At 43.3% G+C, this 17757-nt stretch overlaps 1 protein-coding gene across 1 annotated transcript in view; it reads left to right on the forward strand.

Annotated features, from left to right (window-relative positions):
- Positions 1-5077: 5077 nt before the first annotated feature.
- Positions 5078-17757, forward strand: part of LOC120058936 (TOX high mobility group box family member 2-like) — a 116460-nt gene continuing 103780 nt past the window's right edge. The window contains exon 1 of the mRNA XM_039007685.1: positions 5078-5601. Within this exon, the coding sequence (XP_038863613.1) occupies positions 5512-5601 (90 nt within the window). The 5' untranslated portion in view covers positions 5078-5511. The remainder of the gene's footprint in view (positions 5602-17757) is intronic.

Raw genomic sequence — 17757 nt, forward strand, 5'->3', positions numbered from 1 at the left:
AGGACCAATGTGCAGCGTTGTAATTTGACATAATGAATTTAATTAGACAAAACAAAAACACTATACAAACTGACAAAACACACTAACCGTCACAGTCCCGTGTAGCACCAACACTGACACAGGAACAACCACCCACAATCCCCAACACAAAACAAGCCACCTATATATGATTCTCAATCAGGGACAACGATTGACAGCTGTCTCTGATTGAGAACCATATTAGGCTGAACACAGAAACAGACGAACTAGACACACAACATAGAATTCCCACCCAGCTCACGTCCTGACCAACACTAAACAAGCAAAACACATAAGAACTCTGGTCAGGACGTTACAGTACCCCCCCCCCCTGAGGTGCGGACTCCGAACGCACCCCTAAAACTCAAGGGGAGGGTCTGGGTGGGCATCTGTCCGCGGTGGCGGCTCCGGCGGTGGACGAGGACACCACTCTACCACTGTCTTTGTCCCCCTCCTTAGCGTCCTTTGAGTGGCGACCCTCGCCCACGACCTTGGCCTAAGAATCCTCCCCAAGGCCCCCACATGATTTAGGAGGTAGCTCAGGACAGAGAGGTAGCTCAGGACAGAGAGGTAGCTCAGGACAGAGAGGTAGCTCAGGACAGAGGGGCAACTCCGGACAGAGAGGCAGCTCAGGACGAATGGCAGCTCCGGACTGAATGGCAGCTCCGGACTGAATGGCAGCTCCGGACTGAGTGGCAGCTCCGGACTGAGTGGCAGCTCCGGACTGAGTGGCAGCTCATGACTGGACGGCAGCTCATGACTGGAGGGCAGCTCATGACTGGAGGGCAGCTCATGACTGGAGGGCAGCTCATGACTGGAGGGCAGCTCATGACTGTAGGGCAGCTCATGACTGTAGGGCAGCTCATGACTGTAAGGCAGCTCATGACTGGAAGGCAGCTCATGACTGTAGGGCAGCTCATGACTGTAGGGCAGCTCATGACTGTAGGGCAACTCATACCTGTAGGGCAGCTAATGACTGTAGGGAAGCTCATGACTGAAGAGCAGCTCAAGACTGGAGGGCAGCTCATGACTGGAGGGCAGCTCTGGCAGCTCCTGACTGGCTGGCGGCTCTGGCAGCTCCTGACTGGCTGGCGGCTCTGGCAGCTCCTGACTGGCTGGCGGCTCTGGCAGCTCCTGACTGGCTGGCGGCTCTGGCAGCTCCTGACTGGCTGGCGGCTCTGGCAGCTCCTGACTGGCTGGCGGCTCTGGCAGCTCCTGACTGACGGACGGCTCTAGCGGCTCCTGACTGACGGACGGCTCTAATGGCTCGGGACAGACGGGCGGCTCTAATGGCTCGTGGCAGACGGATGGCTCAGACGGCGCTGGGCAGACGGATGGCTCAGACGGATGGCTCAGACGGCGCTGGGCAGACGGATGGCTCAGACGGCGCTGGGCAGACGGATGGCTCAGACGGCGCTGGGCAGACAGATGGCTCAGACGGCGCTGGGCAGACAGGCAGCTCAGACGGTGCTGGGCAGACAGATGACTCAGATGGCGCTGGGCAGACAAGCAGCTCAGACTGCGTTGAGCAGGCAGGCAGTACAGACGGTGCTGGGCAGACGGCCGACTCTGACCTGCTGAGGCGCACAGTAGGCCTGGTGCGTGGTGCCGGAACTGGTGGTACCGGACTGGAGACACGCACCTTAAGGCTAGTGCGGGGAGCAGGAACAGGGCACACTGAATTCTCAAAGCGCACTATAGGCCTGGTGCGTGGTACCGGCACTGGTGGTACCGGGCCGAGGGCACGCAACTCAGGGCGAGTGCGGGGAGAAGGAACAGTGCGTACAGGGCTCTGGAGACGCACAGGAGGCTTGGTGCGTGGTGCCGGAACTGGAGGTACTGGGCTGGAGACACGCACCACAGGGAGAGTGCGTGGAGGAGGAACATGGCTCTGGAGACGCACTGGAAGCCTGGTGCGTGGTACCGGCACTGGTGGTACTGGGCTGGGGCGGGAAGGTAGCGCCGGATATACCGGACCGTGCTGGCGTACTGGCTCCCTTGAGCACTGAGCCTGCCCAACCTTACCTGGTTGCATGCTCCCCGTAGCCCGTCCAGTGCGGGGAGGTGGAATAACCCGCACTGGGCTGTGTTGGCGAACCGGGGACACCATGTGTAAGGCTGGTGCCATGTACACCGGCCCGAGGAGACGTACTGGAGGCCAGATATGTAGAGCCGGCTTCATGGCACTTGGCTCAATGCTCACTCTAGCCCGCCCAGTGCGGGGAGGTGGAATAACCCGCACCGGGCTATGCACCCGTACAGGAGACACCGTGCGCTCTTCCGCATAACACGGTGTCTGCCCGTACTCCTGCTCTCCACGGTAAGCATGGGAAGTGGGCGCAGGTTTCCTACCTGCCCTCGCCACACTACCCTTTATCCCCCCCCCCCCCCAATAAATTTTTGGGGTTTCTTCACGGGCTTCCAGCCCCGCTTCCGTGCTGCCTCCTCAGACCACCGCTCCTGGGCTTTAGCTGCCTCCATCTCTTCCCGAGAGCGGCGATATTCTCCAACCTTAGCCCAGGGTCCTTCTCCGTTAAATATTTGCTCCCATGACCATTCCTCCTGGTACCGCTGCTGCTGTCGCTGCTGCCCGTTGCCACGCTGCTTGATCCTTGTTTGGTGGGTGGTTCTGTAACGGCAGTCTACTTCGTCCTCCTCCTCAGACGAGGAGAGGCGAGAAGGATCAGAGGACCAATGTGCAGCGTGGTAATTTGACATAATGAATTTAATTAGACAAAACAAAAACACTATACAAACTGACAAAACACACTAACCGTCACAGTCCCGTGTAGCACCAACACTGACACAGGAACAACCACCCACAATCCCCAACACAAAACAAGCCACCTATATATGATTCTCAATCAGGGACAACGATTGACAGCTGTCTCTGATTGAGAACCATATTAGGCTGAACACAGAAACAGACGAACTAGACACACAACATAGAATTCCCACCCAGCTCACGTCCTGACCAACACTAAACAAGCAAAACACATAAGAACTCTGGTCAGGACGTTACAGGTACCCTTTCCCAGATCTGTGCCTCGACATAATACTGTCTCGGAGCTCTAAGGACAATTCCTTCGACCTCATAGCTTGGTTTTTGCTCTGACATGCACTGTCAACTGTGGGACCTTATGTTGACAGGTGTGTGCCTTTCCAAATCATGTCCAAACAATTGAATTTACCACAGGTTGACTCCAATCAAATTGTAGAAACATCTCAATGATAATATTTTAAATACATTTGCAAACATTTCTAAAAATATTTTTTCGTTTGGTCATTATGCGTAGATTGATGAGGATTTTTATTTATTTAATACATTTTAGAATAAGGCTGCAGCGTAACAAAATGCGGAAAAAGTGAAGTGGTCTGAATACTTTCCAAATGCACTGTATGTTTATATAAAGTAGGATAAAAATGCCCAATTTGTTCCATACTGTATATTGTTGCTTGCAGCGTTCACAAATAGAGAGGGCAGACTTCTTCCATTCAAGCCTTCCACACCAGTCCTTAGAATTATTGTGATTTGCATTTACCAACCAAAAAACTAAGAATATGGATCTTAATACATTTTTTAGTTGCAGTAGGTTATGTCATAATGCTATATTGCCAGAATAGGCCTTCAAAAATGTATTTGTAAACTCTAGATGTTCCCCTTATAGGGTAATGTACGACTGATAATGTTATTTTGACAGGAGACAACAACAATGTATTTGTAAACGATGGATGTTCCTTATGATTGGTTGTGGACCTGTTTCATTCTGGACCCGATAGTGCATGCTGATTGTGTCGTGTGGACCGGACTGCATAGATTTGCCATTTGCCACACAGGGTTAACTCCGTGGCCCAGTGCCACAGATTCATGGGAATGGAATGTGGAGTGCTGTATGTGTAGGGCTCCCTTCCCCAGCAGCCTTCACTGCCCACTGAATGCTAATGATCAGTATTATTAAAGAGCAATTGATGGGCTAGCAACCAAACAAGATAATAAAATTACTTCTAAAGCTTTATTGTCCTTTAATTACTAAATGCTCTATGGCAATTAATGGAACAAAAACACTACCCACTTTAATGCAAAATAAAATGTATTGTGGCTGGGGATAAAACAATAATGTAATCTAGCTCACAATACTGCTGTTGACGAATAATGCAAAAATTATTGTTGAGTTTGAGGTGGTCTTTACTGAGACATGTTCTTATAATACTATGTCCCATTGTCTCACACCAGTCTGTCTGCATAATAATTCTGTATCCTTTCAGTTATTCTTTAAACAAACTACAACTTATAAAGGCTTTATAGGGCATTTACAAGTAATTTATAAACAAAGTCATAAAGGATATTATTCATTTTTAATTTGGTGCTTTAATAAATGTGGCATTACCCCTTTGCCACCCTTAGGATGACATTTGGTTACATGAATGATTTAAAAAAGCAATGCAGCTCCAAATGCATTACTAAAGTGTATGTAGCATGCGGCATATACTTTAGATCTGCATAAAGGATGCAAAGCCTACTAAAAACATTGTAAATTGAATTAGCTATACTTTAATACATGCAATAATAAATATAATAACAAATATATGAGGTACAGTACTGAAGAATCCGCTGACGGGAAATTATCATTTTCAAGGGAACCCTTTTCTTGATCAGGTTCCAAATCAAAATGCTAGCTGCATTTAAATTGGAAATAAATGGTTGGTTCTAGGTTTTGCATAATTATGTGCTTTAAGAGGTTTGTGTTTAAGTATGAAAATAAATAAAAACCATGAAGAAACCATGCATTGACAGCAGAATGTGGGTCCAAACGAGTTCCTTTCAGCTTGGCACACTAAAACAAATGGAACCTTTGGAAAGAAGTAGACCTTGTAGTAGCAGTGGGTTCTTTATAATGCACAGCCGTGCACACTACTACATTTCCAGCTAATCAGAATCGCGCAGTTGCAGAAAGGAGAGCTGTTGTCAAGGCAGCCCCCAATATCCCCTCCCCCTTTTCCCCTCCTTTCCCGTTTATCAGCAGAGGTCGCATGGCATATGGAGAACAGTCCAACCACTTCTCTGTCCTGCAACCAATGTATGAATATGCACCTCCGTGACAAAGCCTATGGAGTATGAGAACAGCGGGGGGAAAAGAAGCAACATTATTAGAGTTACGATTTTTTTTTTTACATAAACCAAGGGGGGATATTTAATTTAATTAGTTCTGGAGTACGTAATAGTATAACCGATCTGGATATTTGCAGTTATTTTTGTTCTACGGTTTAGTGATAACTGTATTTGGCTCTCCACAAAGTGGACGCATCTTGTAGTCTTACGAAAAAAGGACTGTGCATCACCGGGACGCGAGTTGGTGCAGAAGTTCGACCGCGAACGGATGTGAGGGAAGAGTGCACTGAGAACCTCAACCCCCTTTTCTTTCTCTCCTGGCTAAACAATAGAGTCAAAGACACTGAAACTGATTTCATGCCGTCAGTCTCACAGACCCTGACATGGACGTGAGATTTTATCCTACGCACCCGTCAAGTGTGGGTTCTGATCCAAGTTGTCTAAGCTCGTTGGACTATTACCACGCGAACAAGGTAAATACAAAGTGCAGTCCTCCTCGTGCGGTAGTACCATGAGTTTGAAGTCTACACGTTCTCACCTGCCCCCGCTTCTTCTTCAGCATGTCTGCAACATTTACGCAATGCACGTGTAGGCTATGGAATGTGGTGTTTAAGCTTAATTTGTTTCCTTCTACAAAAAGTATGTTTTGAGACGGTGTTCGTTCCATGACAACCCACACCTCCGCATAGCCTAAACCACGTTTTTCTCTACTACATATCTTATTCAGTCAACATTTTCGGCATATGATATAACTATTCTAGTCTAGAACATATAGCTATTTTGCTTTAGGCTATGTTTAACACAAGTTGGATAACTGCAACAATATATATAAAGGCTACATGATTGCTGTTAGAATCAGTCTAGACTAACGTTACTTTTGATAAACTATCTCGCTGTTATCATAATGCATTGCTCTTGCAGATGAATGAATGCACTTTCACGTACCCAACATTTATAACCAGAGTGCGAATTACATTCGGTGGTCTGTTTTTTTCACTGGACCTCCTGTGTGAACGCGCTTGCGTGTACAATAAAATGTTGTATGGGCCTATTAGTAAAGACGTGTCATTTAACGGTAAACATTTTTTTTAAATAATCTTTTAATTTGGCATGAACACAGCCAGTCATGGTTTCGTCTAATTGTCAAACATATCACTTCAAAAAGTAGGATACCTGCGCATGTTCGTTCACTCCAAAATAATAATTCCATCCAAACAGTGGTGTGCACTCGCGTCGTTTTAAACGAATGGAAAGAGACATCTGTAACAAAACACCTAACTGTTATGACATTCGGCGATTGTCGTTGGGTCTACATTCTTGTAGCCTGAATTAATTTATGTGTCTTGTTGACAAAATCTTTGTAGAAAGAACAGTTGGGACACCTGAAAAGGGGCTGAAATACAGGACTGTCTCAGGATGATGAGTGCAGCCACATGGGGAAACATGTTTTTAACCATGACACAGAGGTGGGGTTGTTGTTTCATTTGGAATAAGCGTTCCACTGTAGCAGTAGGCATACGATTTACATTTGAAACAAATAGGATAATGGTTAAATCAGCATTATTTAGAGACCCCCTCCAAAGTTTGACTTTCTTACATTTTGGGCAGTCTTCATTTTTGCTATCTTTTTTAGATTTAGTCTAGTTTTAGTAATTTTGACTTAAATACCATTAAGTCTTAGTCACATTTTTGTCATTTGAATAATGATTTAGTCCAGTTATTGTCAAAATGACAAAAACAGTGGGCCATTTTAGTCAACTAAATGCCCATTCATTTTAGTTACATCACATTTGTGTTGCTTCATTAATCTATAATAAACATAAATCACTGACTTCCATGTGCACAAACATACATAGCCTTGTCCTGCCGACATATTTTTCGGCCTAACATCCTAGTGCATGATTCTCTCCCTAACAGCCACATTGGCAGAAGAACACATTACTCTGCAGCAGATTTAAAAAAATCACACCCTTGACAGGGCTCCAGACTAACATTTTCCCCTGGTGGCACTGGTGCTACTAACTTTTTCAGTTGGTGCATGGCACCAGCCCATGATTTGGTCACACCAATTTTTTTCCTTCGTGTCACGCAAAATATGATTTTTAAAATCACCGTAGAAAGTCATTCACAGTGCTATAGACAGTGTAATAGACTACTGAGAAGGTAGGCTATTCAATAAATACGTTGTTTCATCTAACATGTCCAAGCAGGAATGCATGATTAAAGATGTTGATGTGCAACCTAATCCAGTGATTGTCATGAATTGTGAGTTGACAATAGGGTATTGTTGTTATATTTTACTGTTAAAATAGGCCTCCAGAATTTTCTGAATTTTGTTCTTCAATAATTGTCCAGGTGGCACTGCCCTCTGCCACCTGGACAAGAGTAACACCTATGTGAGAATGCTGTTAATTGACTACAGCTCAGTGCGCAACACCATAGTGCCCTCCAAGCTTAGCACTAAGCTCAGGCCTAGGACTAAACACCTCCCTCTGCAACTGGTTCCTGGACTTCCTGAAGGGCCGTCCCCAGGTGGTGAGGGTAGGCAACAACACATCAGCCACACTGACCCTCAACACGGGGGCCCCTCAGGGCTGCGTGCTTAATCCCCTCCTGTACTCCCTGTTCACCCACGACTGCGTGGCTGTGCACGATTCCAACACCATCATTAAGTTTGCTGACGACACAACCGTGGTAGGCCTGATCCCCGATGACAATGAGACAGCCTATAGGGAGGTCAGTGACCTGGCAGTGTGGTGTCCGGACAACAACCTCTCCCTCAACATCAGTAGACAATGGAGCTGATGGTGGACTACAGAAACGGAGGCCCGAGCCTGCCCCCAACCACATCGACAGGGCTGTAGTGGAGCGGGCCGTAAGCTTCAACTTCCACGGTGTCCACATCACTAAGGAATTAACATGGTTCACACACACCAACACAATCGTGAAAAAAGAGGCTGAAAATAATTGCCATGGGCCCTCAGATCCTCAAAAAGTTCTACAGCTGTACAATTGATAGCATCTTGACTAGGGCTGTAACGGTGACCGTATTACCGCCACACTGGCGGACACGAGTCATGACTGTAGTCTAATTCACGGTCACGGTAACTAGGCTTATCCAAGCTCTGATGCTGCTGATGGTCATTAGTAGCCTATCAAGCGTCCTACATTCGCTATTTATGGGCATATATTACCGTACCTTTTTTCCCCATACCCCTGTTCCGAGACAGATGCATGATAAGGGTCCATTCTAAATCAAAACTAATTTCATATATATATTATTTAGTATATGTGAAGACAACATTAAATGTAGTATAATCAGATAGGTGAAAATATTAGCCTGTCACTTGTGAATTATGTATTATCACTTGTGAATGATGCCCAGTGTGTGCAGTAAGGCAAGAAACAGCGCATGCCTTTTTTGTCAGACTTTTTCAAATTATAGTCACACACCTCATGTAGCCTAGCCCATAGGCCTATATGTTTTGATAAGGTTTGTATCACAACTAAAGTGGCTACATAACTTCTAAAAAATTAAGCACATTAATCCGCTTTAAAACCGGTGTAGAGCCTAACTGGCATACATATGCGGCAAGTGAGTTTCAAGTTTGAGGAAGATCATTTTTAGGGGGAATTACGGCCACACAAGGGGGATGCTGCCGGGAAATTCGAGGCCTGGTGAAAATATTATCAAGTGCTTGTCAAATTGTGAATGAGAGACTGATGAGTTGTGTGCAGCCTGCACAAGAAACAAATCAGAGCTCATGCCTTTCATGCACATTTTTTCAAATCATCATTAGTGTCGCATCATGCAACCTTTAGAATCTATTAAAAATCCAAACATATAACCCAACGTGTGTATTACAACTAAAGTTGCATAAATACTAAGAATATAGGAGGACCTGTTTCTTTGTTAACCGCTCAACACAGAATAGCCGCATGTGCACATCCTTTCTATTTTATTCAGCTAAATTCAATTGTATTCTTCATACTCTAAAATAATAAAAAATAATGCCACATAATTCTAAGCAAATCTTGTCTGCTAAATGAACTAGTGTAGCCCACAGCCATAAGGCATAGCCATATCAGGGCCTAAAATAAGGTCAACTCAGAGTCTGCATCAGTGGCTTGTAGGCTATGCATGTAAGCTAGGAGATTAACGGTCAATTACCGTGAGACTGACAGTTATTTGCTTGACAATCACCGGCTGACAAAATGTCATGACCGCTACAGCCCTAATCTTGAATGGCTGCATCACCGCTTGGTATGGCAACTGGTTGGCATCCGACCGCAAGGCGCTACAGAGGGTAGTGCGTACGGCCCAGTGCATCACTGGGGCCGAGCTCTCTGTCATCCAGGACCTCTGTACCAGGCGGTGTCAGGGGAAGGTCCTAAAAAACTCCAGCCACCCAAGTCATAGACTGTTCTCTCTGCTACCCCACGGCAAGTGGTACAGATGCACCAAGTCTGGAACGAACAGGACCCTGAAAAGCTTCTACCCCCAAACCATAAGACTGCTAAGTAGGCAGTTAAATAGTTAACCAAATAGCTACCTGGACTATCTGCATTGACCCTTTTTGCAATACAATTTTATTTTAGATGAATTTGCCTACATCTTAATATGCACTAATATCATAGGCTAATTTATTTTGGGGCTAATTCACCAGGAAGTGAAAACTCAAAACGCATTAGCTATATCGCTAACACTACACATAATAGCCACTGCTAGTAGTCATGTATCAATATCCTAAAAAAACTTTGCCGTTGTAGCCTGCTACCCTACAGTATATGCACTCACAATGGCCAATGCGCAATTGCGTCATGTTGCGGGCTTCTTATCTTAAAGCCATATCAAATATCTTCGTTGTAAAATAGTTGCTATTGAGCTCAATATTAAGAGATGAAAAATACAATTATTAAAGTAGTTTCTTCCAAAGCTATGTATTTCCCACAATTGGATTTTGAAATGTTATACAACAGACACCTTTTTTCCCTCTCCCAGAGTGCACATCAAGTGGCTCGCTCATCACAGAAGCAGGCCCCAGAGAAACAGGCAAAGGGGCTACATTAGGCACTTTCATTACAGGAATCATGAGGATAATGCAGTTTATTGTTTGACCAAATCATGCTTTTAGCAGCAAAAAAATAAGAAGTTTTGAAACTTTTGAGTGAGGTGACCATGTAATGAATGTTCAGCTCGCACTGATGCGACCAATTAAAAATGTAACTTGCACAGCCAAGTCAAAGGGTAGCAAAATGCGACTAAATGGTCGCAGTCTGGAACCCTGTCCCTTGACATACTGTAGCTATGTTGTAATCAAAGTTCTGTCATAAGTAGTGGTTACAGCAAGCTAACTAGCTAGCATTATCAATCTGTTATTACCTGAGCGTATATATTCGAATGATGTGCTTTCAGATGTCTTTTGAGGTTGGTAGTATTTTTCCCTGTCAACTTGTGGGTACAATGCTGTCTTTTCCCGTGGAAATCATTGCATTCGGTCTTGTTTGAATCGACCTGATATGTAAAGTGGCTCCAAATGTCGCTCTTTTTTCTACCAGGAGCTTGTACCACCGGGAGACTAGCCATGCCTTATTCACATGATTGATTTGTTGCCGCCAGATTGTAGAACGGTTGCCTGGCAGAGAGGTGACTCGTGAATGACCTGGGCATGGTATATATTTTCCACCGCATTGCAACAATTTAATGAGAAAGCCTTACAATTCTGCTAATGTCATGCATGCTTTTGATTAGACCAAACAAATAACACTGAAAAGCTCTCAATGTCTCCAAAACCCTTGTCAAATCCACTTAATAGTAAGATTTTAGTCACAGAACATTTTGTCTCGTCTCGTTTCCGTCAACAGAAATTACAAAAATGTTTTGTTTAGTTATAGTATTTTTCTGGGTCTATTCAGTCAGTTATCGTCTCGTTAATTTAGGGGGGCTCATGTCTCATTCAGGGGGTCTGAGACCCTCTCTGGGCCGCTGTAATCCATACCATCTTGGATTATTTTCAATCACCTTGTACGGTAGGTAGGCTACTGCTCTCGTTCTGAGAGGCTATCCCGTCAGATGAATTAGCATGTTGGATCAAAATAGGCCATGGGCTATTTGTCCATATTGCCCGTATCTTTGATGATTCTGAGTCCCAATCATGATGTCTCACTGTGAGATTAATACTAAAATGGTTTTAGAGACGCATCTTTTTTCACCCCACTGCTTCAGTTCTCGAACTGACTTCTGACACTTCATCTCCATCTTTGGAGGATGTATGGTTGACCTAGCCAACTATAGCTAGGCTACTCATGATGTATTGCTTGTTAGTTTTTTGCTTTTGTTGTGCTTGAGATTATGAAAAGCGCTATAGAAATGTAATCAATTATTATTATACCAAATATAGTTTATTCAAGCAAAAAGCTCTAACAAAGGCCAAGAGGCCGACGCGTAAGCTTCAATAAAAAAGTGATGTTAGCAAGAGCAGTGTGCGGGTTTCTTTTTTCTTTTAACGTATTTAATTGTTATGCACCTGCAACAAGATAGCTCAGATGTGCGAGTGCATTTTTGAATGTTGAAATGTTGAAATGGAACACAACAACAGTAGATGTACCGGTATCAAATAAATGATTTAATTACACACAAGAAACACTTTTCAATGAGAAAACAGAACTCCACGTTGGGTTTAAAAAAAGGACCACTTCCAGTGTGACCTCCCCAACTCCGTGCTGACTCCGGTGGGGGGAGCTTTTAACTTCTGAAAAATATGCAAAAGAATAGCTCTCAGTCATCAAACATACTACATGTAAAGGCCTGTAAAATGTATTATGCCAATTACAGTATATTTCTCTGGAATACATTTGCACCTTTCTAACACATAACACTGAGTGTACAAAACATTAGGAACACCTGCTCTTTCTATTGCATAGACTGACCAGGTCAATGCTATAATCCCGTATTGATGTCACTTGTTAAATCCACTTCAATTATTGTAGATGAAGGGGAGAAGACAGGTTAAAGAAGGATTTTTAGGCCTTGAGACAATTGAGACGTGGATTGTGTGTGTGCCATTCAGAGGGTGAATGTGAAAGACAAAATATTTAAGTGCCTTTGAACGGGGTATGGTAGTAGGGGCCAGGCGCACTGGTTTGACTTGTCAAGAACTGCAAAGCTGATGAGTTTTTCACGCTCAACAGTTTCCTGTGTGTGTCAAGAATGGTCCACCACCCAAATGACATCCAGCCAACTTGACACAACTGTGGGAAGCATTAGGGTCAACACGGGCCAGCATCCCTGTGGAACACTTTTGACTGAGGTTCTCCCACTTCTTTTTCACCCACGCAGGTGTCAGCTGCCCCTCCAGCTCACACTCCTTCACATATATCCTTAACAGGCATAAAATGAAGTACAACATTAACTAAAACATAGCTAGACTGCCACATAATTTGTCAAATTGGAAGGTGAAACAGTAACGACTGCATTTTACCGTTACTTTCACCATAACAGCTTATGTGCAATGAAACAACACAGATAAACAGTGACAAATCAGGAGAACTAGGAGATTAGAGAAGTGTTGGGACTAGCTAGCTCTTGATCATGACTCTCGGTTCCATTACATTACACATAAGAGTCATTGGACGAAGGCGTCTTCTGTAGGGTGGAGTTTTGTTAAGATTCCCACATCGCCTGCGGCAGCGCTTGTTTACGAAAAACAGATGGAAGACGAGGCGGCCACATGTGCTAATTAGCTATCTAGCATGCTCCGAACACCTGTGTGTAAGGGTAACTCAGGAAGTGTAGTGGAAGTGTAGTGGAAGTGTAGTGGAAGTGTAGTTTCGTCGGACGGAGACACCCATAGCTGTATGGATCTGTTCAAAACTGCTACAGTAAGTGTATCTTCTTTCTCGCTGATGAAAGATAAGGGCCATATGTTTCAAAAGCCAGATAGAAAACAATGATCATTGACGTTTTTAAACGTTAAAACTCAGAGTCGGGATTGGCAGTCGTGGCAGTCGTGGGCAAAGCTAATGGCTGTGAACTTTCGGGAGAAGGCAGAATGCCACCTAGAGTTTTCGAGCTGTGACCAGCACCACTGTGGAAAATAGGAATGTAGGCTGCCGCGTTACTAACGTTAGCTATAACATAGCTAGTGGCAATGCATAGTGCAGTGGCAAGAGGACTAACTATGTCCACATGACTTACTCAAACCTTTTTTTTGTGGCATTTCTCCTGCTGTTTTCACTACAGAATTAAATGCCTGGTATTGTCATCAGACCTTGTAACAGTTTGAACACAAGCCCTGATATTTACAACAAGTAGCTCGCTAACTCGGTTAATATCAAATATGAAGTTATCGCTAAACAACAAGCAAGTAACCCTATAGCTAACATTACTGTTCAAACAGTTCTAACTTTTAGTCCTACTAAAGCACGTAGCCAGCTAAATGCACGGCAGGCTGCAGATCTGTTTTCAATCATGTAACGTTATGATGAAGTAGTTCGCTATTCGCCATCCTCCAAGTTGTTTTGTTGTTTACGTGACGCTATCTATCAAAACGCACAGCCCTCCCTTTTCCAATGTATTGTGGCTGTGAAATTCCCGAAAAGTGTGCAGCGAATTCTACTAGATGAAAAACCGAAATTAGTATAATATCCTGGCATTTAAAGCATAGTCGATTTTCAAAGATGCACATACTTCTATTTTCACATACTGAGAATGTGTCATGCACACTTGCGTTGTTTCCCACTATAAATTGATTTCTGTAGTGCATCCCCATATCTAATTGATCAGCTGTTGTCAAAGCCAAAGTGAGTGTGACATCCGGACATTTAAAGTATACTTGATGTTTGAAATGTCTATTAAACATGATTTTTTCCCCCGCATACTCCAGTGGCCTACTATTTAGGATGCAATTATGGGTATTAGGACACGGCCAGTATCTCAGGAAGAATGAACGCATCAAGTTGGCTATAATAGGCTACATTGGAATGCTCCAAAATATGTCTTCGGTCCCTTGAATCTCAGGTATTTATTTGAAATATTTAAAGGTGGCCTATGCTTCTGGTTGAGAGGTCCCTCACAAGGCGAGATTACAATCATCCCACATGTAACATTAACTGCCTTCACTGGCATTACAAATGAGACAGAGACCATTGGGACCGTCTGATCTCATGTTAACAAGGTGCACAGGGTCAGTTTCTTATCCTCAAACCGTCGTCAAACTGGCTGTCTCATTTAAGAGTTGCATCAACCTCTCTAATGTAGGCCATATCTATATCTGATCAATCAGTAGCTAATCGTTTTAGGTGGGCTCTGCTGCCGAGATCCTCAGGAATTTTGACACATACCCTTTCAGAAATGGAAAGGAGGCAAAAGAGTCTCATGATTGCTCATTTCCATGACAAGATAATATGCCATTAGCAGACACTTTTATTTAAAGCGATTCCCAGCAGTGCGTGTATAAATGTTCTTATGGGTGGCCCAAGCGGGAGTCAAACCCATTGTCATGACATTGTAAACCCCATGCTCTACCAACTGAGCCACACAGGTGCTGTTTTAGGTTTTTGTTGAACACTTCCTAATTAGACATTGTGATCCCTGGTTAAACCTATGATGTATTTTGGGTGGAGAGATGAGAATATGATTGGCTTAACGGTGAGGTGATTTGACAGAAAAAAGGTCCCGGGAAGATTTGCTGGCTGCAGTATGCCCCTTGAATATCCATCCTCAAGCCGCATCACATCTCTGTAAATATGGGAGAATAAATAGTTCTTGTTTCTTACTATCCCTCTGAAAAGCAATTTGCAGCCTGAGGAAACGTTTTTCTTTTCATAGGTCTTGAATTAACAAGTCTCACGTGTCTCACCCAAGCTTGATTGGAAAACACGATAAAACATTTTCTGGTATAGATAAAAAGGTATGTTTCTTTGCCAGCATTTTTTCAGAGCAAATGTACTACTTACTTTCAAATCCACACAGGTTACAAACCTTGTTATGGAAACTAATTAGCATGCTTATGAGGCATCCAGAGAATCAGGAATGGTGTGGTTCTGTTTTAGCATACAACTGTTCATTTTAGTGTGACTGCTCTTACATATTTTAAAGGTATTTGAAGGAAATTAATTTCAGTAAGAGGTTAATCAATGACCCTATGATTCAGTTCAACTGACCATGGCACTCTCCATAATTGGTTGAAATGTCTTGATGAGAGAAAATGTAAAGCATTTTTATATAGCTCCAAAGCATTGCATGTCAATTCCTCCATAATGTCTCTTACATCCTATAGCTAGCCATTTTACCTTGTGGAGCTGAACCATGCACATTTGAGGGCAAATGGAATTCTGTGAAATTATCACGAAAGGGGCTACTGGAGGAGGAAAAGGGAATTGGTAAGGAGTTGAGACTTTCACATGTCCACGAATAACTCTGAATAATGTCTGTGATAATACGTCTCTCTTACTCTGTGGCGCTCCCGCAGCCTAGAAATAACATCAAACGTTGTAATTACTGCAGTCTTTGTGCTACTTTGGAATATGAAATATTACTATGTTTTAGTGTTCTTTACCTTTGCTTTCAGCACATCAAGTAATTGCTGCATAGGTTGTCTGTAAACGATAGAAAATAATGGAGTTGAACTACATTTTTTCTACTGCCACTTCTAGATGTTTTGTTCAGCTGTAATTATGTATGGTCTTCTATTCTGTCATCCAGCACGTTCAGTTTGTTTTGGGAAATAAGGGTACGCAATGGCAAATCCACTGTTTGTATAACTAAATTAGACAGTGCAGCTGTCCTTCTGTCCTACAGTATGCTGAACACTTTAAGTGGAGGCCACACCCAGGTCCTATATTTTCCGACAACTGACATCTGTCTGCCTGTTTTATATACCAAGCCAAGGCCACGTAAATCATTGTCTGTAGGAGAGAAACATTTTCGTGAATGGGGGGGTGTACCTAATAAACGGTGTGTATATATATATATATATACACACAGTTGAAGTTAGAAGTTTACATACACCTTAGCCAAATACATTTAAACTCAGTTTTTCACAAATCCTGACATTAAATCCTAGTAAAATTCCCTGTCTTAAGTCAGTTAGGATCACCACTTTATTTGGAAATTGCTCCCAAGGATGAACCAGACTTGTGGAGGTCTACCATTTTTTTCTGAGATCTTGGCTGATTTCTTTTGATTTTCCCATGATGTCAAGCAAAGAGGCACTGTTTGAAGATAGGCCTTGAAATACATCCACAGATACACCTCCAATTGACTCAAATGATGTCAATTAGCCTATCAGAAGCTTCTAAAGCCATGACATAATTTTCTGGAATTTTCCACGCTGTTTTAGGGGGCACAGTCAACTTAGTGTATGTAAACTTCTGACCCACTGGAATTGTGATACAGTGAATTATAACAGTGAATCATGCACAAAGTAGATGTCCTAACCGACTTTCCAAAACTATAGTTTGTTAACAAGACATTTGTGGAGTGGTTGAAAAACGAGTTTTAATGACTTCAACCTAAGTGTATGTAAACTTCCGACTTCAACTGTATTTATATATATATATTAATTTATATTTATACAGTTCTTATAAAGGAAATCAGTCAATTTAAATATGTTCATTAAACCCTAATATATGGATTTTACATGAATGGGAATACAGATATGCATCTGTTGGTCACATATGTCTTTAAAAAAAGGTGGGGGCTAGGATCAGAAAACCAGTCAAAATCTGGTGTGACCACCATTTGCCTCATGCAGAGCGACACATCTCCTTCGCATAGAGTTGATCAGGCTGTTGATTATGGCCTGTGGAATGTTGTGCCACTCCTCTTCAATGGCTGTGCGAAGTTGTTGGATATGGGTGGGAACTGGAACACTCTTTCGTACACGTCGATCTCGAGCATCTCAAACATGCTCAATGGGTGATATGTCTATTGAGTATGCAGGCCATGGAAGAACTGGGACATTTTCAGCTTCCAGGAGTTGTGTAAAGGTCCTTGCGACATGGGGCCGTGCATTATCATACTGAAACATGAGGTGATGGCGGTGGATGAATGGCATGTCAATGGGCCTCAGGATCTCATCACGGTATCTCTGTGCATTCAAATTGCCATCGATAAAATGCAATTGTGTTTGTTGTCCGTAGCTTATGCCTGCCCAAACCATAACCCCACCGCCACCATGAGGCACTCTGTTCACAGTGTTGACATCAGCAAACTGCTCGCCCACACGATGCCATACATGGTCTGTGGTTGTGGGGCCGGTTAGACGTACTACCAAATTCTCTAAAATGACGTTGGAGGCGGCTTTTGGTAGAGAAATTAACATTTAATTATCTTCAAACAGCTCTGGTGGACATGCCCACAGTCAGCATGCCAATTGCACGAATGGATTATCTTGGCAATGGAGAAATGCTCACTAACAGGGATGTAAACAAATTTGTCCACCAAATATGAGAGAAATAAGCTTTTTGTGTGTATGGAACATTTCTGGGATCTTTTATTTCAGTTTTACATGTTGAGTTTATATTTTTGTTCAGTGTATAATCACACACATGAAACCAATGCAAAACTTGTTGGTCTGAAGCATTTGCAATATTGTTAATTCCATTAGATGCCAGGAAATAATTCA

Source organism: Salvelinus namaycush, chromosome 14, assembly GCF_016432855.1.
Source record: "Salvelinus namaycush isolate Seneca chromosome 14, SaNama_1.0, whole genome shotgun sequence".
In the NCBI taxonomy this organism is placed as follows: domain Eukaryota; kingdom Metazoa; phylum Chordata; class Actinopteri; order Salmoniformes; family Salmonidae; genus Salvelinus; species Salvelinus namaycush.